This window comes from Myzus persicae, unplaced genomic scaffold (genome assembly GCF_001856785.1).
Source record: "Myzus persicae strain clone G006 unplaced genomic scaffold, MPER_G0061.0, whole genome shotgun sequence".
Taxonomy (NCBI): domain Eukaryota; kingdom Metazoa; phylum Arthropoda; class Insecta; order Hemiptera; family Aphididae; genus Myzus; species Myzus persicae.
In genome coordinates, this window is record NW_019103978.1 from 174,166 (window position 1) to 201,687 (window position 27,522).

General features: G+C 27.5%; 1 protein-coding gene across 1 annotated transcript; it reads left to right on the forward strand.

Moving 5' to 3' along the window:
- Positions 1 to 27,418, forward strand: LOC111037128 (carbonic anhydrase 2). Its single transcript, XM_022319506.1, has 7 exons — positions 1 to 377; positions 19,363 to 19,563; positions 20,032 to 20,150; positions 20,703 to 20,798; positions 21,506 to 21,623; positions 21,841 to 21,947; positions 27,055 to 27,418. Exons 1-7 carry the CDS (start codon positions 341 to 343, stop codon positions 27,193 to 27,195), a joined length of 819 nt encoding a protein of 272 aa, XP_022175198.1. The 5' UTR covers positions 1 to 340; the 3' UTR covers positions 27,196 to 27,418.
- The last annotated feature ends 104 nt before the right edge of the window (positions 27,419 to 27,522 follow it).

Sequence of the window (27,522 nt, forward strand, 5' to 3'; positions counted from 1 at the left end):
ATATACCTATACCTACCTACCGACCGCTATAATGCGACCGCCGACTGAGCTGCACATCGCCGCCAACTAGTTTTCCGTACGCACAGTGACTACGACCGGCGGCATCAATTGACTCGATCGCATTCGCATAGCGACCGCGACCGCGACTGCCAGTTTTTATTTATTTGCGGCGGACCGCACGACAATTTCGTCGTCGCTAACACCGACAACAATTTTTTCACTGTTACAACATTGAACTGTACCGGAAATCGTTTTCATACGATTTTTAAACTCGTTCCGCGCACCAACTTCTCAGGTCGCGTAGCCTTTCGTCCACGGCGATACACCACCAGGACACATCATGACGACCGACGAATGGGGATACGAAGAGTTTAACGGTAGGTGCACGGAGAGCTCATCGGCTCGTACCTACTACCTAGACTATAATTATTAAGTTTTTTTTAAAATTTGTTTTAACCTCCCACTAGGGGCTCCCACGGTAGGTATGAGTTATAACGATACGTAGATAATATATGTAAAATACGCAAATTTAATAGTTAACAGATTTATGAGTTGACGGCACCTGTTATTATTGTTAATTGTTATATTATTATTCTATTACGCCTTACTTATTTTCGGTTTCGTTGCTGTCGGTTGCCGTTTACTCACCCGTTCGATTGAAACCAGTTTTTGACCAGATTCGGTATTGGGTCGTATTAGTGGAAATGTGGAATACCTATTAATTATTTAATGTACTTATTCTCAATTTTGGTTCGTTTGTTCATTTCATTCTTTTGATGTCTAAACTTGTTAGTTGATATTATATGCATGCTATTTTATAATTTATTTATATGATAACCATACCTGATTAATGAAAAAAATAATATATATTTTTGACTGTGGGTACCTAATTTTTTAAATATTTTCCTTTTAATACAATTTACAATTGTTCTAATGATGAGGTATTGGGGTGTTTAATTGACTATGTCTTAAAATTACCTACCGGCTACCATAAATTGGTAGGTACACAATTTCAATAGTTACTAAAAAAATCAATATTTTGCTTCTATAATAATTGATAAATATCCATAAGTAATAAGTGCCAAGTGCCTAATATGCCTAACGAAAATATCTTGGTACACTGCATTCAGTTTCCGTATATAAGTTTCGAAGAATGAATAAAAATATTTTATTTTTAATTATTATTTATTAAGGTTATGTTATGTAGTGGTAGTATGTGCAAATAAATTTAATAACCTTAATAGGTACCTAACTAAACTATTATTATTTTAAAATCAGTCCTATAAGTTACTAACAAATTTATGTACTGTAGGTTCCTACAATTTACTAAAATTATTTTCTATTGGCTTTCATATAGATATGCATTACATTTTAAGTCTAACATTGTAATTTTAATTAAATTATATTGAGGAAATCTCGTACAAAATCCGTATATATTTACGCGAATTTACCCGATTTTTTTCCAACGTATTTTTCCAATTATTTCTCTAGCTCTAGTTCTTTACTGAAATGAACGGCTATAATTACTACTCATATTTAATAAAGGTCGTTAACTGAGTAATTATCCCCAAAGAGAAGTGAAAGCTATACGCCTATACAAATGTCGATGATATAATAATATATTATTATGTTCGTAGTTCGGCTTCTTTTACGTCTATAACCTAACTTTTACTTCATAGTTGTTAGTATAATATCCTTTTATTAATACATATTAATTAACTGCCTACATTATATTATTAAAACTTTTTAAATTACCTACATAATATTATTATGTAATTGTGTGGATAGATTACAGAGAGGTAGGTATAAAGATTCAATTTATCATTTTAGTTACTGAGCGAAGCGAATGAATGTATTGATCTTGCAATACTGTGGTTTTTTTTTAATTTTTGACATTTAATAGTAGAAAAAGTGTTTCAGTTTTCAATTTCAGGGGTGTTTTCTGGTAGAAAATTGGATCTGAATTTTTCAAAAAAAAAATAAAAGACAAAAAAGTATTTTTATGCAAAAACAGATTTTGGTTTTTGTTGTAATCCAAAAATGAAATGAAAATGGAGAACGTTAGAGACTTTAGTAGTTTTTATCAAAATATGTTCTATACATTATTTAATTTTCATAGTATATTCGATTGGAACATAAGCTTGAACATTCAATACTAACCACAGGGTTTCTCATAAGTTGTAAACAAAGCACATTTTATATAGGTATGCATTTTTTTTTGTTTGATGTTCAAATTTGTACGAAATTCTTCAAAATCACAAAAACTATATTTTAGTTAAACTGTTTGTTATTAAGTATAGGTCATATTATTATTTACTATTCAAAATGAATTTATTAAAATATTAAAAATAATTTTTTATTTAATTAACCTGTCCACACCGTTCTACGGTACGTCCGTATTGACGTAATATTATAAAATAAAAACAGCTAATAATAATATAATGTATGTGGTTTTTTTTTTGCCAAAAATTAGTTCAACCTATTGTGTTATTGTATTAGATATAGGTAGTTAAAAAAATTACTATATAACAATTTAAATATAAAATAAATTATTCTTTTTACTTTAATAGTAGCAAGACTGACTAACCGTCTCCCCTCAGTATTATTTTTTGTATGCAATGATTTATCACTGAATTTAAATTTAAGACTTTCATTTTACGTGGCTTACTCAATTACGATGGTACACTTGACACCTTCTATACAGTAGAGTGAATTTTATGTTTTTTCCAATCCTGTAGAATTTCTATTCTAGTGACAGTTAAGAAGGAAAAATAGTAGAACGATTTTCAAAGTTTTTTTAATTTATTAATTATTTACTTGGTAATAAAGGAATTATTTTAATATATATGGAATACCTAAATAAATGTGTTTTATTTGAAGGGTACCTATTCAGTAAAAACATTTTGCCCATCCTAAGTATTTATACCTATACCCACATCCTACATATTATTATGCACGCCATAAATAATTATATAAAATAATACCTACCTATTAAATGATAGTAAACAAATATCTTTTTAATAATATTATTTATAAAGCGATGTCCATTAAATAATGTTATGTTTATGGCAACCGATTTAAAACACACAGTGGGTAAACCCATAGAGTAAAAATATAGGGTAAACCCCTTTACTTTTAGAACAGTATGTCAAAACTATTTTTACAAAATAAAGGAGGGCCAGCTTTGATTTCTTTAATTTATTTTTACTATTTGAAGTACTGTCTGTCTGTCTTAGTCAAGTATGCTATGAATTTTTGAACGATTTTTTTAAAATTAAATACCTGATGGAAAGCTTCGGAAAGCTTACAAATTTTCAATAGATAATGATAGGAATATAGCCATATAAAATAAATAAATATTGGGTTTAATGCACTTGTCTTAATGTTCTCATTACAACGTAAGCATTTATCGTGTTATTATTGTTATTACATTTTTTCAATTTTCTTATGTAGTAGTTTTCTAAAGAAAAACATTTTGAACAAGTACTTACCTTCCATTTTTAAGTGCAATGTTAATAGTATTTAGTTTTTAAATTTAAATCATAGTTCTATTGTCATTTTCCACTAGCTTACCTAAAACTTCCTGTATCTCAGAATTCTCACTATTATTTTTTATTTGACATTTTTAACATAAAATAAATACATAATGTAATAATGTATGTGGATATAGTAATTTCAGGAAATATTATTATTGTTTAATGATGACATTTTAATGATACAGTCAAGTTTTTCAAAATATTTTTCCTGAATTACATGTATTACTACAATCTATTAGTAATAAATCTAACCTGTTTTTATTACAAGTTTGAACAATTTATGTGTTTTTGTAATATGTTTAATTATTGGTAGGATCCTAATGGATACCTGAATATGGAATTTTGGAATTGCCAGTTATTATTGTTGGAAATTACCACGTAGTAGGGATTTTATAATTCTAAACATAAGATACCATAAATACTACTGTAGTATTAACATAATAAATATGTATAAAAAAAATAATGTGTGATTTATTATATTATGCATTAAGATATTTAAGCTAAGGTCTGCAATCAAATGTATACTAAAAAAACTTTATTATCTTCTAAAGTACCAAATTAAATATTAATAACATTGAATTCGTTTAATATTCAAATTATTTTTCTCTAATTTCACACACATTTTATTATTTATTCTGAAAAAAAATAATATTTTTGCATGATAGTTACACGATGTTTAATAACTCTCCTAACTTTAATTATATACATGTGAACAATATTGTATCTAGGTAGTTAGGTAATGTGATTATCTGAAAAAAAACTTATTAAAATCATATTACGGTATTATTAAACAAAATTAGATTATAAATATAAATTCACACACATAAGTACATATACAATATATAACTTTAGATATAACTAATATACTCAGCTATATTATGTCATTATGAATTTTATAAATTTTTGTGTATTGTGTTGGAAACTATTAAAGTTTTGCTCTACACACATGTAAGCATTTTGTGTAAAATGTTTGACTCTTTACAAATTCTGTTGAGATAGGTAGGTGTTGACAATACGTAAATATGCAGCTATAACAATGGTTGTCACTTGTCAGGCTTATATTGTATATATTATAATAGATATTTTTCGATGACTATTATTTTATCTTTCAAAATGTCCGTGTTTTTGATGATTAACATTAAGTTAATTAACCATGATATATCGTACCTTTAAAATTACATGTTCAGTGAAACATAATTTACAAACTATAGTGTAACGCCCAGCAAGTATAGGTATCTATAGTATTATGCCTGTTATTAATTCTAATTTTTAAAATTGAATTACCTACTATATATAAGTATATATTATATAGTTACTATAGTGTATTACTATGAGTATAGTGTAGATATTACTCATATAATACTTTTTTCTAACATGGCGTCAAAAACATTATTTCGATTTAGGTATATACAAACACTGTATCCGACAAAATAAAATATTACTACTTTTTAATTTATTATTATCATCAGTCATTATTATTGTATTAACGATGTGCGTATAATAATTATTTTAAGTCTGATCGGCTGTAGATTATAACTTTGCATGCAATCATTTGTTTTATTAGACAAAACAGCAAAAAAATATACAGACCGTTTTAACTCTAAATTGTTAAAAAGTGACGAATAAAAATGACCTATTTAATATTGTATAGAAGCGGTAACTGTCAAAGGCTGTTAAATTCATTTGGTTGTCATTCGTTACTAATTGTTTCATGAATACTACCTAATCTTAACACTCCATAACGTATTATTCTGTCCTAATGTTGCCTTAAAGAAAGAGAACAAAATATAATTGTAAGTAAGTACAAATTGGTTTCAGATTAAGTGTTATTATACTTGCATTGGTATTCCGAATTCATTAACGTAATTAATTAGTATGGTTACATAATATAATAAACAGCTTAATTTTTACCAAAGTCGTTTATAATTATTCTATTTTTATACATTTTTAAAGACCCATTAATTCTTTACTTTATTGTTTTTTGAATAGTTCATTTTTATTTTCATTAAATTTAAACTTGAAAGTATATATCTTCTCAGACTTTGGCGTGTCCAGTATCCATTAGCACTATTCAAAATAAGTTTAGTAGTGGTGTTTTATGTCAATCGTTGACTGTAATCCACTGCGTATCGTTTCCGTCCGAATTTACTGCTGCTAAGTCGAAGTTATAACGAAACCAATAGAAAAAATTGTACTGTATTATATCCAAACTTGTTGGATATTAAACAGTGTCACAGAAGAATAATGAATTACGATATCTGGTAATTATTTATATTTTATAATATAGTAAGTACTATAATAGGCGAGGCAGCGTTAAATAGGAATCTAATATTGTACCATAATTATTAATTGGCGTTGTAGCCGATTGAGTAACCATAAACCCGTAACAAATATAGCCTTGGTGGTAAAGTACTGCCAAACAAACGGGATATAGTTTAATTAAACGAATTAGGTATTACGAATAATGCAGCAACGTGCTAACCTATCGAAATTGATAAACATTTATTATAAATATTGTGATGCACCACTGCGTCATCACATGGTCACGAAACAATAATACGATAATAACTTATTATACATATTTTTTTAAATTTTATAGATATAAACGTGTATAGATTTAAGCTAGACACTAGTACCTACTATCTGAAGTCTGTAAATTGTGGTACTTACATTCTAAGGTTTAACCAAAAACTGCACCGTATGATGCTTCACTGCTCCAGTATCTGTGGGAATAGAAGTTTTAATTCTACCTAAAACTATATCAACACTTTTTTATGAACATTGCTTCATATACGAGTAGAATATGTATAGAGTTGGCTATAATGACTGATTACTTCACTCCTACAATTCAATAACATCCGAAAAGAAATGCAATTTTAATTAGTCATTTATATAAAAAAAAATTAATTTTTGATAATTTATATTAATTTCGTGACTATTAAAAACATATTTTACATACCACAACACTTATTTATGGTTTGTGCACTGCGAGTGCATACGCCAATGAGTGTTGTTAGTAAACAAAAACAAAACTTACTTCTTGAATTCCTTCTAGAAATTTAATCGAGTTAACACGTTTAGTTCTTAAACTTAGTGAATTTTGGACGCCTTCGTGTATCATTAAATAAATATATAACCCTCGAAAGACAACGTTATTTGCGAACAGCTCACTTTTAGTACGTATAGCTAGAATACCTACTATTAAATGGTAATGTGATTTGTTCAATGATTATTTTTGGTTTTTATCTTCACATTGTTTTATCTGAGTCCGTTACACCGGAGGTCGCGGTAAACAGACCGCTAAAACGATAATATTATGTTTAAACAGGTAGGTTATGGTCGACACGTGCAGCGGTTTGTATTTGATACCTATCTATAAGCACGTTCTATTTTTTTAATGTGTAAAACAAGTTTAGTGTTTTTAACTTGTGAGTTGCGAATGAAATTCAATATCCTCTTATAATTAATTCGGTTTTGTTGGATTGTTGTACATCAAGATTTATAAATTTATGAACAAATTAAATTTTATTGAAAAAGCCTAGATTAATTTCTAAACAAATCTATAATAATTATACATTTTGTATTTGACTGTTTTGTATTATAACTATTTTATCTACGACAAGTAAAAATATATTTTATCGTATAGTTTTAAATTGTATTAGTATTTTTTGTTTCATCAGTGCATAAACCTCGTAAATTTATTTCATATTTAATCATGACATGGGATAGCCGGGAAGTTACTCTAATGTTAATCCTGAACATTTTTAATGCAATGTATCATATTTTATTTATATTTATTTAATAAATTATCTATAATACAGACCTTGACGTTATCGTTTCAAAAATTACAGAGTTGTCAGAAAAATTGGGACATGTTTATTGTATGACAATTTTAGATGAGCAATAAATCAAACATGTATTCTATTTTGGATTTCAATAATATTTATTTAACATTCCGTTTATTCATATTTGTTAATTTTATGTAGGTTCTACTTATACCTAACCTTCGAAACGCGGTATTATTACTATTATCAAAAGAGAAATTTTCAAATTATTAAAAAAATCAAATTATTAAATTGTAATAGATTTACTGTGGTAATAATGATATACTTATAAAAAAACTGAATATGTAATATAACAGTTAATTTACATGGTCGACGGACATTATTTAATTTTTAAATAGCAATAAGGTACCAACACCGTTTTATATTATTTTTATTTAGTATAGGTGTTGTAACGTTTTTCTACGCAAGTCCAATATATTGCTTAATATTCCAAAACATTTTTTTTGTAAAAACATAGTGTAATACTATAGTCAATAATCTGATAAATGATAATAAACGAAAAAATAAAAATTGGTAATAAAAAAATTGCGTAGAAAACAATATATTGTTTTTCAGAACTGTTGTGACTTGCAAAATTACATTGTTTCTATCCTCGGATAACACAGGCATAACTATACATTTTATCTGTAGAATGTTGTTATTTAAAGGTTTTGTAATTTCATTTTTTTTATTGGTGTACATCAAGTTACTTGGATGTTTATCGATTAATAAATAACACTATCAATCCAAAGAATATTATGTATTTTCAAAAGCATATAAGGTATAGTACATGAAATACATCATACAGTTAAGACTTTTTTAGAAGTTAACAGTAGTCAACATACACTGGACACTATACCAGGTATGGCATAAAGATTTAATTTAAATGCATTATTGTATGTAAATAAGTTATAATTAAAATTATGAATTCTCGAAAGACCTTTAATCTCAAGTTAAAGACCTAATTTTTTTTTAACAAACTGTATACACTGCTTGTTTATACGTCTAATTCAAACAATACAAGTTACAATTATTTCGATTTTTTTTCTTCAATATACACTTTTTATAAACCTGTAAAATGCATAGTATCTTTCAAGTGTCTATATAGAACCTTAAATGGTGAACAAAGCAGTTTGTTTTAATTGTATATTATTCATATTTTAGACGCGGCCTTTGTACATGCAACAAATTATTTTGATCTTAATTTTATTTGTATACGTTTGAAGCTAACATTAATGCAAATTTCTGTTTTCAATTAATGAGTTCAATTTTCAGTTATTGATTACATTTATTTTTAATACCTATTCGATATGATTTTTTTTTATTTCTATAATAATATTTTTTCATGTAAGTGTTATTAATTATTATGCATGTGACAGATTGGGTTCATTTGTGCTCTGTTTTTGTTGGTAGAGATATAAAAATAAAATATATTTTAAATAACTGTTGGCAAATTAATTAGTAGTATTTGAATGTCCGTCGCTGAATACAAAATCAATATCATAACCAAACAAAATTAGGTTTTAAATAGTAGCGAACAATAATGCATACAAATATTGTCTTGTATTGTGTTCGCCATACGTGGGTTAGTAAATAAATGTTTTATTTTTCATTTCAAAAAAAAAAAAAATAGTACAGTACTTCAGTATACTCAAGGACTTATAAACCAATCGACCAATAAAACTATTATCCGTAATACTATATAATTTGTTTTACTTTAAATAAAATCTTCTTTATTGTTGAAAAAACAAGGTCAGTGTTATAATAATAATATAATATCAATACCTTAAAAAATATATATTAAATTCACCACACTTGTTTAGGTGAAATATCATTTATATTTTTACTTATATATTATTGGTATAAATATCAGATACTTATTTAAAAAAATAAACAAAATATTATGGTTAATTTAAATAAATAAAAACTCTGGGCAACTCGCTTCTATTGTAACTCGATCCGCTATATTGTAGGTTTCATGTGTAGCACGTTTATTTAAATATATTTAATCGATTTCAGGTCACTGTAGTCTCTAATATGGGTTTGTGTTAATTAAAAATGACACAAATAAATCATTGTATGTTCGAAAACACTATTCTAAATGAAGGAGGCGAGTGCAAAATGTCTGCTTAAAATTTCTAAGGATAGATACTTTCTTTTATAGCAATTTAAGTATTTTTTTATCGGTTGAGTTAGTTAATTCATTTTTGTATATAATATTGCATAATAGTATAATACCATACTTAATGTCGACTGACAAACTGTATAATGGTGAGAAAATAAGTTCGTGGTATAGATAGTTTTTAATTAGTCTGATTATTTTGAAAATTTTGTTGTGCCTAGAAAATAATTATATAATTATACTCGATTGTAAATGTACCAAATCTTTGATGGTATATTTTTTGAATTACAACATAAAATTAAACTAATTCAAGAAAAAATCGTGATTTTTCGTTCAAATATCGAATATTGTCAGTTTGAATATTAAATGTTACTGAAGAAAAAAATGTTATATTTATTCGATAACTACTTTAAATACAATAAATTATTAAGGAATCTTGAATTAAATTGTCATGTTTTTTGACAAACATAAATCAGTGAAAATATTTTTTTTTAAGTAAAACATTTGAAATGTCAAAAAATAATTCAAAAAGAGCCCAAATGTTTTGAAAATGACCTTAAAAGTACTTATCTAAGAAAAACTGTAATATAAATGTCTGGTGAATAGTCTTTACGGTTATTTCTTTCTGAAATACAAGAAAACTAACAAAACAAAAGTGATTTTCTCTAAAACTAGTGTTTCTTACATATTAGTATATAACTTAGTTTTCCTGCTGTTTTGTTTTAGTTTTTTCTCACATGTCCAATGGTCATGTTAAACATTGGGAAATTCCTACTCCCAAATAATAAATACATGTTGTGATCAAATTGTTTACCAGAACTAGTCTTCGTGTAAATGAAGCACATTTTCTGCTTCAATACTTGATGATAGACTTACCAATTTATTTGTTATAATATTTTATTAAATTGTATCATATCTTCGCTCCATCCAGTATTTAAAATAATTAGATGACTTTTTCTCAGGAGGTGAAGGTAAAATTAATATACACATATAATATCCGTTATTATAAAATCGGTTGTGAGTTTAATGTTTTAATAAGCTGTAAATCTGGCTGTATGTTAGTAGATTGCAGCATGGAATGTTTGATTTTCAGTCGAATAGTAGCTTTTATAATATCGCTGTCATAAAATTAACCTTTGATCAATCATTTACTCGGAGTTGTTGTTGGTATTCGTTCAAATAACTTGTTACTTTCTACAAATAAGCAAACCATATTTTGTTAACCGTACACGAGTCTAAAATTATGATTCATCATTTATAATTCAAAACTCCATTAAATTATTCTGTCTGAATAAATGTTTGCATCTCTGAATTTTAAACAGTAATGCCATTGTGACATAACGAAACATATATAGTATATACCTATTTATTTATCAAATATACATTATTTTACATTTAAAGTTTAATTTTTTTTCTTATAGGTTGTGTATTTATGTAATTTATTTGTGATCAAATACTTATATCTCTTTGCCCGGCGAGTGTTACTGCTGCGTAGCTACTCCCCTCACGATTTCATCGTTAACTGTATTATTTTTTTTTCAGCTCATATGCTTATTGTAACTATCATACAGATCGTATATTTTCTAATAAATGTTAAAAAAAAAATATGTCTTTTGTTATGGTATTGTTACAACTTACTAAGAAGTATTAGTTTTTAATTGTATAATATCAATAAGTACATATATTGTTTATTGTGTTGAGAAGGAATTTAAAAATAAAACAAATCCTTTTCATCCGGTAGACGGAAAAAAACCATTACAGTAACTGACCTACTTCAATTTCAAATAGATTCATTTGGGTCATGTCAAGTCCTCTTAACAAATAAGAAAATAACATTTACGTTATAAAACTAATACATAGTAGTGTTTTTTCCTAGTTTCAATAAAGTCGTTTGTATGTATAATATTGGTATGCTCCATTGATGAGTATTTATATATGTCACTTACATTTTGTACATGCTATCGAATTATACTAAGTCTAAGTTATTAAAGAAAATTTAAGTGTAAATTGAATGGAATTATTATTTTTTGTAAAAAATATGTAGGTAGGTAGTAGATTTGTGATTATTGAAAATTCCATAGAAGATATAGTAATAAAAAAAAACATGGTTGAATATTCAAGTAAATTATAATCCTGTACACATAAGGTGCAAAATTAATTTCTCTGGGAATTGAATTGATTATGAGTATTCACTGTTGCAATTCGATCGTATTAACAAATCATGAGGTTTCAATTTGCATTTTTTTTTTTTATTTATTGACACAAGTGACTAAACCACAACAGTTATATGTTAGTATTATAAGTGTATTGTTTTTGCGAAATTCCTCTGATTTTACAAATTAAGTTTCTATTTATTGTTTTTTTGTAAATATTTGTACCTATATTATGTCTAGAAAAATTGATAGATAATTATTTTTCTTATAAGCACAACAGCACATTCTTTAAAGTTTGGTTGGTGTAGAAAGCTGTATTTCATTATCATCAACATAAAAATTTAGCATGGATGTGGGCTGAATTGCCGCCTACCTAATTTTATTGATAAATAAATTCGCAGTAGTAAAGATGATATTTTATTATTGAATAATTCGAGTGGGATTGATAATGCTCTCTAGTCAAATACTATTTTTCATGTACTTAAGTAGTTTAGGACACATAACATCTACAAAATGTGAGGACAAATTAAGTTATAAAAAATTATTATAATAAATGTTTTGCAACCTAAATTCAAATATAAATGATTATTGTAATTTATAGCTATATGAAATTAAATAAATAATTGGGAGTTTTCTAAAAACCATAAAGGTGTGTTTAAACGTGACTTAGTATAATGATTATTGCAGATAATTGACTTGAACTATGCCATACAAGAAGATTGGTCGAAAACTTTTAGAAGTGTCGTACTATAAATATTTCGTTTCCTAGGAAATAATATCAGTTTTTTTTTAGTTTTTCAGTTATAATATAATTTTACCAAAAACCTTAAATCTTAGTACATACACTTCTGTAAAATCGTGACTATATTTTTATTCAGATTCTCTAAACATTGCGTTTAATGAATAAAATAGTAAATACTAATCTCGTCAGAAGTTTTCAATTCCTAAGGGCTAAAATAATAATAATTGAAAAAAAATTGAACTCATTCAATAACTATTAAAATTGTGTTACTCGCGAGAATAATGTTATCAAAGTGTAAATCAATCAAACAAGACACGTTTATTTGAATGATGTGCGTATGGCATGACACGGCGTGGTAAAATTCATGCTAGATAATATAGTTATACCGTGTGTACCTACATAATATTTGCAATGTTAAAAACGTTCAATAAGAAAACTGTTTGAAAATTATTTGAATATTATATGTGGTTATTAATAGCAACTTAACATGTTATACAACATTATGAGTAAAAATGATTTTATTAATTTTTGAAGCTTTGATATTATATTTTTAATTAATACATACTATACATAAACTTAATTTGGTGTACCCACTGCCCTTGAGCCAATACTAATTTAAACTATCCAACTATTATACATATTATATAAATTTAATTATTACTGGTATGACTACAATTAAATAATGTGATGTATTCTTGTGCAGATAATAGGAAACGTAATAATAATAAGAATAAGAATAGGTAACATAATATATAGGAGGTAATACTGTTTGATAGTATAATACTATTATGTACCAATACCTGCGTGAAAAAAAAATAAAAAAATAAAAATAAGATATAACAACATCCATAATAACTTTGAATTGTCCTTGATTGTCCGATAGCCCGGAACGGGAGAACATTTAATAATAAAAAAAGGTAGCATAATATGATACAGCACCAATGTATGTTATATAACGGAAGAAAATAAGTTTTTAAGTCTATTAGTTGCATATTAGTAATATACTAGTTGTTGCTATACGAAATAATAATAATCGCATGAACCCAAACTATGCCATCATCATCATTAAATTCACCATTCGATGTTTATGTATTTACTATTAGTTTGAACGATTTTATTGATTTTTTTTTTTTTTTATTGATTTTATTTTCTGTATTGTAGAGATACTTCGTAAAATAAACTATTTTTCTTTTTGTAGAGGAATTATAAAATAAGAAATTACTTAGAAATTGTGAATATTTATTGAACAATATAAGCATTTATAATTATTGTTATTATTTGTTTACAAATCAGATTTGTAAGTAAGTTGATCTTGTGAATGTATTATTGCATTTCTTGTGATGATTTTGACTGTATAATATATAATTTAAACGGTCATAGTAAATATAGTTATGGTAAATTAAAGTTATTATAAATTACTATATTAATATTCACCGTTTTAAAATTAAAATACTATGCTAAATTTGGATCTACGTGATTGATCTCTTTATAAACTCTAAAATGTAGTTATATAATTTAGAAAGAGAACATTTATACTTGTATTAACTTTTAAAAGTTCGTGTTCAATGACTTGAGGTGGCCTTTATAAACTTTGTTTTAGTATTTTTCTTCAGTACATAAGTACATTTTGCATTAAGGGAGAAGTTGTTCATTGTTTTTCTTTACTTAAAATAAAGTATTTATTTCAAACTTTTCCTCAAAATTGTAATGAAAGTACATTTCTATTCATTTTTATTTAAAATACCATTAACTAAAACAATCCCAATTGTTTTAAACACTTTATTTTCCAACTAATTAAAAAGCAATAACTATCAATTATACTGAAAAAATTATAATTATTGCTGTATTATTCTGTAAACAAATATATTTTATATTGGTACCTACTTAACATTTTAAAATCATTTTGTGTTAAGAAAAAATTGTATTAAATTGTATTAACTTTAAATGGAACTTAGCCGTTTAAAAGTATTAAAGATACATATCTATGGTTTTTTTACAAAGATTTTTTTATTCAAAAGTTAAATTGTTGACCAAATTTATTTACAAAAATTAAATCAACCTTCCATAACACTAATAGTAAAATGAGTTACTATTTGATAGCAATATGAAATAACATATCATGAAATATACTTGACATAAATAGGTGACAGACCATCTCCTCTCAGAATCGTTTTTCGTATACAATGATAATATATTAATATATCATTGAATCCAAATTAAATACATCCATATAGTGACATACTCGACACTTACTGTACATCAGTCGTCATCAGAGCGGTTTCCACTTGTCACCTTTTTTTTTTTGATCGGATATACTTGCATTGGTTTTTTATTAATTTAAGTAGAATCGATTAGTGTTAAATAATTTCAAAATATAAACTACTAATAATTTTAATTTATTCAGATAAGAAAAAAGTGGTATTGTTTAATATCACGATTTTATCTTCATAATATAACTTTCCCAAAATGTTCCTACAGTAGGTACTTCATTACACGTTTTAGAAACAGACAACAGTTAACAAAGTGCATTCCATACGTGCAAATAGAACAATAATAAATAATAATATTAGCATACCTAGCTCATTTTTGTTAAATTCTATTACATTTATAATATAATGAAAATAATGTTAAGATTCTGCAGATTGTTTATTTTTTCCATTTGTAATATTGTTTGTTTTGTTTCGTATTTTTATGTATGACATTTTAAAAATCGCCGGAAATTGCTTTTGGAATTGCTAATGTAATAATGATGGACATGAATTTAATGCGTAAAAAATAATTAACTAAATTACATGTTATGAGCATATAGTTAAGTAATGAGTTTATCATTTTTAATTAACTTTTAACCTCACATATTATAACCATTTACCATGTTTATCTAATTGTGTCGTTTATATTAGGTATGTCGTTATAATAATTTATATAATAGTCTGATATTCTCATCGTTTCAAATCAACTCGAAACTATTTATAATAGAAATATTATTATAATTTGTCATGGCGATTTCCATATTTTTGTTTATTTGGCTCAAATTGATTTAATATGGTTTAATGTGTAACCTATAATAATATATGATGTAATGGTTAAAATAGAGTGTAATATAGCTAAAGGCTTGAAAGTATAATTTTGAAAATCTAAAACAATATTATTATCAAGAATATTTACCTATTTCTCTGTCTAAATAAACTGGCTGTGTTCCAAAATAAATTTCTAGTAATTGAAAAAAATTGTCAAGCAAAAGAATATTTACTTTATGAAGGTCAGTCAATTGAAATGTTATGACTTATGAATAATATAGCGATTTAGGTTTATAGTAAGATACATTGGTGTCACATGATACGGTTTGTATACACTATACAGCAGCATGGGGGTATACCTAGGTCTAGTACTACATGTATAGACTATATTTATTTTTATAACATATATACTTGAGTTTAAATAGTATGTGCATTGTAAATCATCATTACTTTCTGATCTCTGTCAATTTATTATTAAATTTTTTTTTATTATTATTAATAAAACACCTCAACGGCAGTGAATACCTTCTTAAAAGTAACTGATACATTAACTACAGGCATGGGCATAAAGAATCGAAAAAGAAAACATATTAAACATTATGTACCTAACAAAAATTCTTCAGAAAGAGAAAACATAACTGTAGATTTCATCAATATGTCTGACAACTGGATGATAAGTGGGTGGTGGTTGTAAGACAGATAATGAAAAAGGATATGCGGTATGCATTACAGTATAGGAATTCGAATTATGTTGGTCCCCTACTTCTCTGAGTAAGGATAATTAATCATGTATATTAGAGGTCAATAAAAATATAAATTGCACGTCGCGGGGGGTAGCTATTAGGGGTGACGACTGTTTCCATTCTAAGACGGTCGTACGAAATCATTAATGAAACATTATGTCTTATTATGTTTGATTAAGTAATATTTTTTTTTTTTATTTAACCATACCCAGTAATTAACTACTTACAGGTTACACCAAAGAACAAGTAATGTTCTATTTTGGGTAAATACTAAATTACCTACCTAACACACTTCTATCGATATTATGGCAATAATAGTTTATGCGTTTTTAACACCTTCTCGTATGCGTGAAACAACCTTGACGGTGTTTAATAGAGTTGATTGGCATATCGTTTAAATTGCAATTATCCGGGATAGGTGTATCATTATAATTCATAACACTGACCATCGCACTCGGGTGCTTCCGATAATTGCCCATTTCGCGGAATTTATCGAACTCGTTTTACTCAGTTCTATATTGGTGTATCCCACGTGCTGAGATCGTGATCAGAATCGCTATCGGCCTATCCACCGACGTATTTATTATTATATCATTGCAACTTTTTTACCCGAGGTACACCCATGTGACTTGTATTGTTTCGACATACGAATCGTCCCGTAGTTGCAATTCCGGCGAGTCGAACGAACTGTCTGGTGCCTGATCAGTTTGAAAAGATAATCGACTCGACGGGGGGTTATTTTTTTGGAACAGTTATTTAGGTATATATATATTATATAATAACCGGTCGGGTAGTGAATGTTCAGCGGTCTTGGCCAAAATAAAAAGTTTCGATGTAGGTATAGTATTATAATGTATTAATGTGTATCATTATACAGTCGTTAGATCAACGAGTGAAAAACAAATTTCCATCGTATGCACAATGTTGAACGAGGGAAATTTTTTTTTTACGTTCCTATTAATTATATAGCTGTTAGATCACATACCATACCTAGTACCTACGTTCAAACGTCATGCCTACACACGCTCACCGCATACATAATTTTTCTTTTACGTCTTGAATTATTGTACGTTGCCCTGTGGTTGGCTCAATGTTTTTTGGATTGCAATTTGAATACCGCGGGCTCAATGAGTAGGCGTGAAAGCCAAACAATTTGCGAGGCCACAGGCAGTGTACCCATAATAATATTATTATGCTTCGCAATTTGCACCGCTCCACCTGTCGACGGTAACCGGTTATTTTAATCGCACATCGTACGTCAAAATACGATATTAATCATGATGCGATGTTTTTTTTTCATTTCTGCGAATTAAAAAAAAAAAATAAAACCAAACATAATAATAATATCACTGGAAAATAAGTTGCAAATTATAGTTGTTCGGTATTCGTAAAAAATGTAAATAATATTTTGTTAAACTGTACGAAAACAAATTAGTTTAACGTCATATGAATAAATTTCAATAGTTTTTATTACGTATGTGTTATGCAATTCGATATTCATAGGAAAATGGGGGCGAAATGTAAAGATGCAAATACTATATTTTCTTGACGTCTGCAAATACTTTTTGGTTCTATTGATATTAGTTATGAGTTTTACTGTTTTTAAATGAAATGACAAATGTCCATCTGACAAAATATCCAAGGCTGACGTAGCACGTCGTATTAATTATATTATCATTAGCAAACGCCATTATCAAACTGTGTGTTAATTGAGGAAGCGAGAAATTAAGCACTAAATTACTACCTATCTTAACTCTACGTTGTTCTCATTATGCTTGTGTGAACTGTTGATGCTGTGTTCCGATTCGGGTGTTTTGAGTCAAATTGAGTATAAATTATAGTAAGCTCATCATCATATTTAAGTAAAGTTTTTTTGTAAATAATGCTTCAATGCGACTACGAGTTTAAAATATACAGTATTGGATAATTTTGAACATTTTGTATACAAATTACAAACATAATTAATTCTCATATTTTTACTTTCTCGTGTTCTAGAATTGATTACTTTGTGTACAATAAATTACTCCTTGTTTCAGTCATCCGTTAAATTGTTTTTAAATCATAATTGTATATACATATATAAATATATATATTATGGAAAAAATGTGTTGATTTCGAAAAATGTATACTTTGCAGTTGTAGTTGTGGACTGCGTAAATATTATATTATGTTTATTGTTTATAGAATAATTGCTGTAATTTATTATTTATTTGTTAATTATTCTTTTATTTCATAATGAATGACGAGTAATATTGATGAAACTTTTTACTAAGTGTATTATTATCTACATAAATATTTTAACGTAACTTAGGTATTTATTGTAATTTGTTATTTTAAATACTTTAAGTGTCTGGTTTGGAGAAATATTAAAAATATTACAAAGGATTTGAATTGAAACCAAGATAATTTCGTTGAAATAAGTATTATAACTTTCACGTTTGAGTAACAAAAATTAATATTGTTCCTTTCAAATATTCATCTTAAAATAAAATAGGTACATGTGAGATTGATATGACTGTGAAGGTCCATATTGTTAATTTCAGAAAAAAATTGATTTTCTCTGATTCGTCTGCCTCTTAATAAACTTTAGATACATGCTAACAAAATTATTTGGGTCACTAATAATTTAGAATTGTGGTGTGATGAAGTACTATCCATCAAAGTTCAACTATCAATCTTCAATCTTTGAGAAGCGTAAAACTTGATGAGGTTAAAATTGTTTTTCTTAAAGAAAACAATCATAAGTAATAAGTGAAAAACAAATTGCCCTCTCGCTTCCTGCTCCGAGTCAAACCAGTGTGAAGTGTGCTTACCGGTTTTATCGATATTATAACATCAAACATTCTGTTTTCATTCTAATGATATACCTACAAAAATAATACGTTTTGTGAAATAATTAAAAAAATATTAAAAGCCGGAAACGAGTCTTAACAAATTTCAAATGCGCACACAGGTCATTATTCTAACAATTCGCAACGTGAAAATTAATAGTACGTAATGAAAAACAAATGATTACTTTTTGTGCACTAATGTTAACTAATAATACTTAGAATTTATTTTACAGAATTCGGTTTCTACGTTGCATAGAATAAATTATATTTGATTGTGTTGTATATAATACCATATTGTGTGTTATTTAATAACCAGTAATAGGCATATAATTAAATTTTTTTTAAATGTTGTTATACGTTTATTAATTATTATAAATTAATTTTCTTGTTATAGGACCATCGGTCTGGCCAAAAATTTTTCCACAAGCGGGTGGATTGTTACAATCACCAGTTAACATCGAAACTTCAAAATCTACCAATGACATGACCCTAAACTGCAAACCTTTGTACTGGAACTACTGCCCTGAAATGTGCACAAAAATTATCAACACCGGATATGGTTGGAAAGTGGATGCTACCGGCGGTGAAGGATCAGGTATTATCAATAGTCATATATTTTTTTCACATTGAAAATATTGTTTTTGAAAAAAAAATAGTTATCTACATTTTGCTGTGTAATGCTTGTACTAAAAATAATTAGCAATTCACGTTTCAAAAATAACTGTAAAGTTTTTTTTTTACCAAACAATATAATATAGTTAGTTACCTAACTAATATTACAATACCGCATCGCATTTATTGATAAAACAATATTCATAGTCTTCCAACTTACAGATGAGAAATTGAATATAATTTAAAGACGTACATCGTTAGTTAAATTTTATGTTACGGCAGATTATCAAACATTCAAAGAACCAATACTAATTTAATTTGTTCCATAGAATGCTAAGTTTGTTAATATCGAAATGTTGTAGCATAAAATGTAATAGTTTTACTTTGTATTGAGGATGAAAAATTATTGAGATTGTGCTTCCTTCCTCACGAAAATGTTTTACTTTTTTAGAACTCTCTGGTGGTCCACTGGGACATAAGTACAAATTGGAACAGTTTCATTGCCACTGGGGATGTAGTAGCGCCAAGGGATCAGAACACACGGTTGATGGAATGCCTTACGCGGGCGAGGTAAGTGTACTTCAAGATTTTAAGAATTTTATTTTTACTTTTTAATCCATATTACACTAAAGACAATTTTACTATAATACAATTTATTCATCATAACTCTTGGATACATTACATTTACGGATACAATAATAATGTGCCAGGCCTATAATTCTTGTGCTTAAACGACCCTGTACCATGATGAATGATGATGAGTGAATTATTTTCCTTACCTACTCAATAGATTCCCCGTTATGGGCCTCCACATGTTTCTCTTTCGAGTTTTATTGTTATTCACTTGTAATGGTGAAACCATTGTTTTTATTTTCATTAGTCATTTGCTATTATTGTCTATTTGCCTATTGATGTGCATGATATTTGATATTTTTCTATTGATAATATTCCATGGCGCGTAGTCGTTTACATATTGGTACTGCAATAATTTCATGACATGAGATCAAATTCAATCGTTGGTAGATAAAATTTCGTTATTTAACTCAACACTTTTACTTAAAACCTAAATTGATCATATGTTGTTACTTGAATGTATTAATTTATGAGTTTTAAATTTTTCAGTTACACTTGGTCCACTGGAATTGTGATAAGTACAATTCGTTTGCCGAAGCCATTGCACACCCAGATGGTTTGGCAGTACTTGGAGTGTTCTTACAGGTATTTAAAATTATCCACACGATGTGATATCTAGGTACATAATTGAGAATTTCCTCAAAGGTTATGCATGGTTTAAGGGCGAAATTGGTTAAATATATGAAGGACTAGTCCACTCTCGGCTCTATTGTAATAAAAACATAATGTATCTACGTTTTCTGCTAGTTTCTGTACTTTGTTTATGCCAATTTATAGATATGGTGCCGAGTCTGGGGCTGATCTAACATAATATTTGTAAATACATAACATGGTAGTATTTAGATACTTGTTATTGTTTATTATTTTTTTTTAATTTTTACTAGCATTGATTAGATACATTGAAACGGATCAACTTCAGCCACCAATGTATAGGATTAATCTGTTGATTGGTCTTTAAAACACTTGTACCTGTCTAGTTATAGATCGGTCCAAGTCGGGGAAATTAGAAATTTTTAACGGGTCCTCCAAATAGAATACCGTGCAAACTTCTGATGATTGAGTCTGTTTATGACTCCGCGTGAGTACCTCACAGTATATCTTGTCTGTCACAGAAGACAGATACATTGAGTGTTATCGAATCTGAGACATAAATCCCTTCTTATATAGTTTTGGATTATTATTGTTAAATTATTATCACTTATAATATTTTAATGATGTGCCATATTATAATAGTATGCTTTTAAACACTATTAATAATTGTGTATGTCTGTGGTTGTATTGAATTTTTTTAGGCTGGAACCGAATCTCACGACGAATTGGAAAAAATTGTTTCATTAATTCCCCAGGTTGCCTTACGGAATCAAACTGCTGAAATAACCAATTCCATTGATCCAACAAATTTGCTGCCTGGTAATTAATGATTTTCCCTTAATTACTGTTAATAACTACTCACTACCAATAAAACACATATATAATATATAATACACATATTGATGATCATGGTAATTATTGTTTGAAAAATAAAACCATATACTCACGAACAGTATTCACCTAGGTACCTACACATACACATGAACATTATGCCAAAATGCTTTTGCATAATATTGTTTGCGTACTTCACTTTCAGAGGACGTAACTTACTGGACATATCATGGTTCACTGACAACTCCACCGTGTTCAGAATGCGTCACATGGATCATGTTCAAGAGCCCCTTAGAAGTCTCCGAAAAACAAGTAATTACATTAAATATTATATATATTTCATTATCACTCGGTAATAGACAATATCTAGTCAATTTATGTAAGTTATACATTATCATCAAAGTCGTATACGCCTCGTAACTTTGTAAAAATTGTAGCCTCAGCCGTTAGTGTCATTTAATTCGGTCCTAGTTATTTCCTCCGGTCAATTACTTCCAACCTAACTATTTCTTACTGTACTATATCCAGCTATCTTATCTTTGGCATACTCTGCTACAGTCTATACCCCCATTTGGTATACTTACATACATTTACATATTTGACGATTTAACAGTTATGAAGTGCGTTTTAATAACTAACATCATTTTTTTCAGATAGGCAAAAGCTTTGAATTTTTCTCGTTTGATATTTTATTATTAACGAATTGTGTTGTTTATATAATTGTTGAGCTGTAATAGTATTACTAAAAGCTAAAAAAAAAATAATAACTCACGTCAATATTGATGGTATGTCAAACGATTATCGAATTATCAACGTTAGCTAATAGTACTGATAGCACTAGTCATAATAATTTATAAGGAATTTATCATGCTTGTACGCTACTTAATATGCCATATTAGGTACTCAACGTAGGCTATATATTCTGTTTAGCTTTTAAAGTTGAATGGAAGTGACGTACACGTCATGAGTTCATTACAACGTGTTAAGTTTTTTACTATAGTTATATTATTTAGGTAGGTACAGTAATTATTATTTTATACTTTATACTTACATACTTTATATCTTAAATAAGGTTAATTTAATATGCGTTGATATATCAGTGTAGTATTTATATTATTATTTGTCTTATAATTAGAGTTTACCTCAGAAATAAATGATCTTGAACATCCCCTAAAACTTTTAATTTTTGTGTAAATATAAATTATTTTAAAATTAAAACTTAAATTTTTTCAATACGACTAGGTTATGTCCTAATAATATTGTTAGTCTATTGAATATTTGTTATAATTATAATTTTTTTAAAATTTAATTTAAATTTCCTGCTAACTAATTTATGTACTAAAAATGTCTCTCAGATATTAAAATTGAAAACAATTATCTACCTCTCTGAAAATTATTCCAAGTGGAGCTGTTTGTATATCTATTATAATTTAATTTGCCATTTATTGATTGCTTATGTAAAACATATAACGTGCACTACTCATTAGGTGCACCTAAAATAAAAATTTTTCTAATTTAATATGCAAATTGATTCCTAAAATATTATTAGTTATTGTAAAAAAAAAGACATTTATGTATATAGGTGTCTGGTGTAGTGTGTATTATGAATTATGATTAATGAGAATGCATGAATAAATAATATGAAGACAAGAATAATAATGCCATACCTATCCTCATTTTTAAAACACCTTATCTAAAATTAATATTTTTATAGCAAAAGTATTGGTTACTGGTTAAGTTAAACTATTAAAACAGGTTATAAAAATTAAATTGGCTAATGTGTAAGGTTTAAAAGTATTACACAAGCAATATTTATTTTAAAATATGTATATATACATATATATTTAATATATAAATAAACTTATACATGTACAGTTTAAAATTAAAATACAAATAATCACATATACCTATTTTTTTAGTTTTTAGATTTTTTTAAATTAAAAATATTTTATATTCGCCTGTTTTTATGATAATTTAAAAACGATTCACTTAATTAATTCATTAGTTATCAATTATAAGATATGAATAAAATAATTTTAATTACCCCTTCGTGCAATTATTACTATGTAGGTAGGTACTTATGTTAAAAACATAGTTTATGACGTCGAGGTTTTTTCTGTTGTTACCTAATTACTATAGCAAAGTTTTATTTTAATCGTAATTTATCTCTAAAATTATTCATACGAATATCGATCATTATTTATTCAAGCATCCTTAAAGTAATAAAATTCAGATAAATACCTCCTGTAATGATAACATTAAACATATTATATTTTATTACATAGTTTAATCCATTTTAAATATTGAATGTACCATATCTTAATAAACCAGCCATTTAAACTTCTAAATTTTGATAAACATAATGTGTGTTGTATGTCTGCACCATAGTTAATATTTAAAACGTTGCTATGTTTCTTGTCTTCGAGATTGAGCCAATGTCACAGGAAATTAATTGGCTATGCGTATATATACGAAAAAAACATTAATTAAAACCACTTCAACATACATTATATTTTATATTAAATATTCGCTGATTAGTGAATTATTAAGAAATAAGTTGGAATTGTTGCTTTAATTAGTTTTTATTTGTTGTTCTTTAAATTAATATTTTAATGCGTGAAATGAAGTTGCAAAACAAATAAACCAATTTACCATTTATCAAAATCGTAATTTCAGTTTATAGGACTCTAGGTTTAGGCGTTCAAGAGTTAAACATGGTAATTCGTGTCCAAATAGATAATCAGCCATTAATTCATCACTATCACGGCCTGCTTGTGTGTCTCAACAAAGAAATGATATCCCTATAGCTATTTAAATAAAATATATTTTTGATGACGAGTTACGTTTTAGAAATTAAGGAATAAATAATATACATTTATTTGTAACAACACAATTTAAATACAAACTAAAACGAGTTAATATTGTTAATTATGTGCTAAAATAATTACTTCTTTACCTAATTTAATTTAATTTCTTTTATACTTTTATCATTACGTTTAGGTTGTCCAATCTCTCCCTTACGCCTTCTTATAAAATTCATTTTGTGATTTAAAAGGTTGAGAACTGTGTCAGGTACTAATTATCAATATACTGCAGTGCCGAGTAAGGTCAATTGCAGTGTCATGTGATAAAATATATTTCTCGAAAAATGCATAATATAGGTAAATACTAAACATATAATACTACCACTTATATAAAATATTATTGTAATCTTTGTTTTCATAATATTTACTGTTCAAAAAAAGGTTTCATTAAAAATAAATTCATGTTCGAGTTCGAGTTCGAGCAAGTACTTCTATTATAGTTCTGTGTATGTAATGTGCCCGCGTGCGTGTGTGTGTAAGTCGTGTCTTTAAGTACTGGTAACTACTGATATTGGATACCTTATAGTATAATATTATTGCTTTTATGTTATGTATACCTATCATCTACTTATAATTTTTTTTACACTTAACTATTTCATATTTATCAGCCGAACAAGGTCAATAACGTTAGAAATTACACATTGTTAATACATTAGCTATAATAGCGAAATGCGCGTACAATAGATAATCGATCAAAACTGAATTCAATTGACAATGTTGTAGAGTAATCTGTATAACAAGAAGAAATATTAATTTAAAGTAATAAAAATTGTGAATTGATAGTATGAGACGTGTGTATATAGTATGTATATAAAAATGGGTAATATATTTCGTTTATCTTGTATTCTTCATATAAACTCTTCGTATCCGTAATTCATAATCCATATTATAGTTTCAAATTTTATGATTAATTTACGATTAAAAAAATACTCCAACAAATTTTATTTAAACAGCAACGGATGGTATATAAAATGCAAATATGCAATATATTACAAATAAGCGTGTACATATCAACATTTATAACGGATCCATTTGTTTACAAAGGATTAAAATGTACAATCGCTTCGATAAAGTTATTAGCGTCATAGTCAATAGAAAATAAATTGATAAAAACCTATTTAGTATACACGTTTAAAATAAATTAGTAGTATACTCAATATAAATAAAATTTAATTATTTTCGGCATCATTTTGTTTTTTTTTTTTCAAGCAAATTTAAAGTATTTTATGGTCGACAATCACATAAATTATGCAATTAAAATATAATATAAAATTAGCTTTTAATTATTGTTGCATTATGAAACTGTGCAGTGACAACAATGTGTAATTTAATAGTTAAAAAACACGAATGAACATTATGAACAGATAATAGTGATGACAATTATTGAAGAAAGAAGATAGGACTATACTTAAAAATGATATTTTTTATGGTCTCTCAAACTAAAGATAAAATAACATGTATAATATTTAACCACTGTTACCGCTTGTTCCAATATTTACTTTGGCGAGTAGCGAATACAAATTTAAAAAAAATTGAGAAACTACATGTTTGTTATAATAATAATAATAATAATAATAATAATAGTAATACAGACCGATGTGAACTTTTTTTTCATTTTATGAGTTATGTTGCTGTTTGTGTCAGCACTATGGCATAATATACGTGAATGGAGTCCTAAAGTTCCTAACAACCAAACAGGTTCTATTGTTAAAAAAAATTGACCGAGGGTTATGTAACTTAAAAAAACAATGATAATATATCTTTATGTCCTAGACAACGTGAAGTATTCTGCAGATATCTTGTAGGGCTTGAGACGGTTAAGAGAGCAACTTATCCATCCCTAGTTTCCCTTGCCCCAATTTACGGCTATATAGCTACGACGAGCTTATTATAATACTTAAGGAACTTCATCTCTTTTTTTTTTACTAATAAACTTTTTTTCCCAATTAATATTTTAACACAGTTATGTTTTTGAGCTGTATACAACTTATTTCTTGTAATCATGGTAGAATTTTCACCATAACGTTTTAATCGAAATTGAACCAAAATATTTGGTGAGAAATTAACCTGTTGTACTTGGTTATACCTACATATTATTTTGCTACATATGATTTGAGTGTATTTTGGCGATTTTAAAATCCGTCGTTTGTACCATTTTTGTGTACTAGTTCCTGCAATGGAGCAATTGTTTTTACCAAACATACATAAATTACACAAACGCTTTTATTGATCAAATGGTGAAATTATTCATCTAGGCCGATTGCTTAGTCACTTGGTCTGTAGAAACGATATATTTTTAAAAACAGAGTATATACAATAATATTTCAAACTGAAATACGGCCAAATTACAGGTCAAACAGTCAAACATTAAATCCGACCTTAAAATCAGTAGGTACTCGCTGTCGGGTGGGTGATAGGTATTCCCAGTTATTGCGCAAGTTAAAAATCCTATCCTTGGATACGTCTTTATTCAGACAGTCCATAATTTTTCGTCTTCTCTCGGACTTGAACTTACGTTTTTTTTCATTTCTAAACATGCACGTTTCCGTTCGCAGCTGAACGCGTTCCGAAGCATGAGGACATGGACTCCCGAAGAATGTTGCTCTGAGGCGCATGGTGGACCTCAGCTGGTCAACAACTACAGGCCGCCACTGCCACTTGGCAATAGGGTGCTCAGAGAGTGCGGTGCCATGTGAGGCGACCACGTCGGACAAGCATATTATTATATTTTGTATTTATTGTTTAATTATATTATTGGTCGCCATCGCGCTAAACACGGCCGACCGACGGCCTCAGCAACAAACCACCGCCACCACCAGCACCGCCGGAAGCTAATGTATACGGAATGATTTATTTTAAACAATTTTTCCTTTTTTTTTACGCGTTTTAAAAATATATAATATGGTATAATAATATGCACAATCGACGAACGTCATTATCATTATTTTTATTATTATTATATTGATACTTTGCAACGCGATTTTATAATTTTTTTCTTTTTTAATCATCATTCTATTATAATA

Excerpts from the sequence above, each read along its gene's own strand:
- LOC111037128 (XM_022319506.1), top strand. The coding sequence starts at position 341 with ATGACGACCGACGAATGGGGATACGAAGAGTTTAACG. Across the intron at positions 19,564-20,031 it reads TACCGGCGGTGAAGGATCAG|AACTCTCTGGTGGTCCACTG; the intron begins GTATTATCAATA and ends TTACTTTTTTAG. Across the intron at positions 20,151-20,702 it reads GAATGCCTTACGCGGGCGAG|TTACACTTGGTCCACTGGAA; the intron begins GTAAGTGTACTT and ends TAAATTTTTCAG.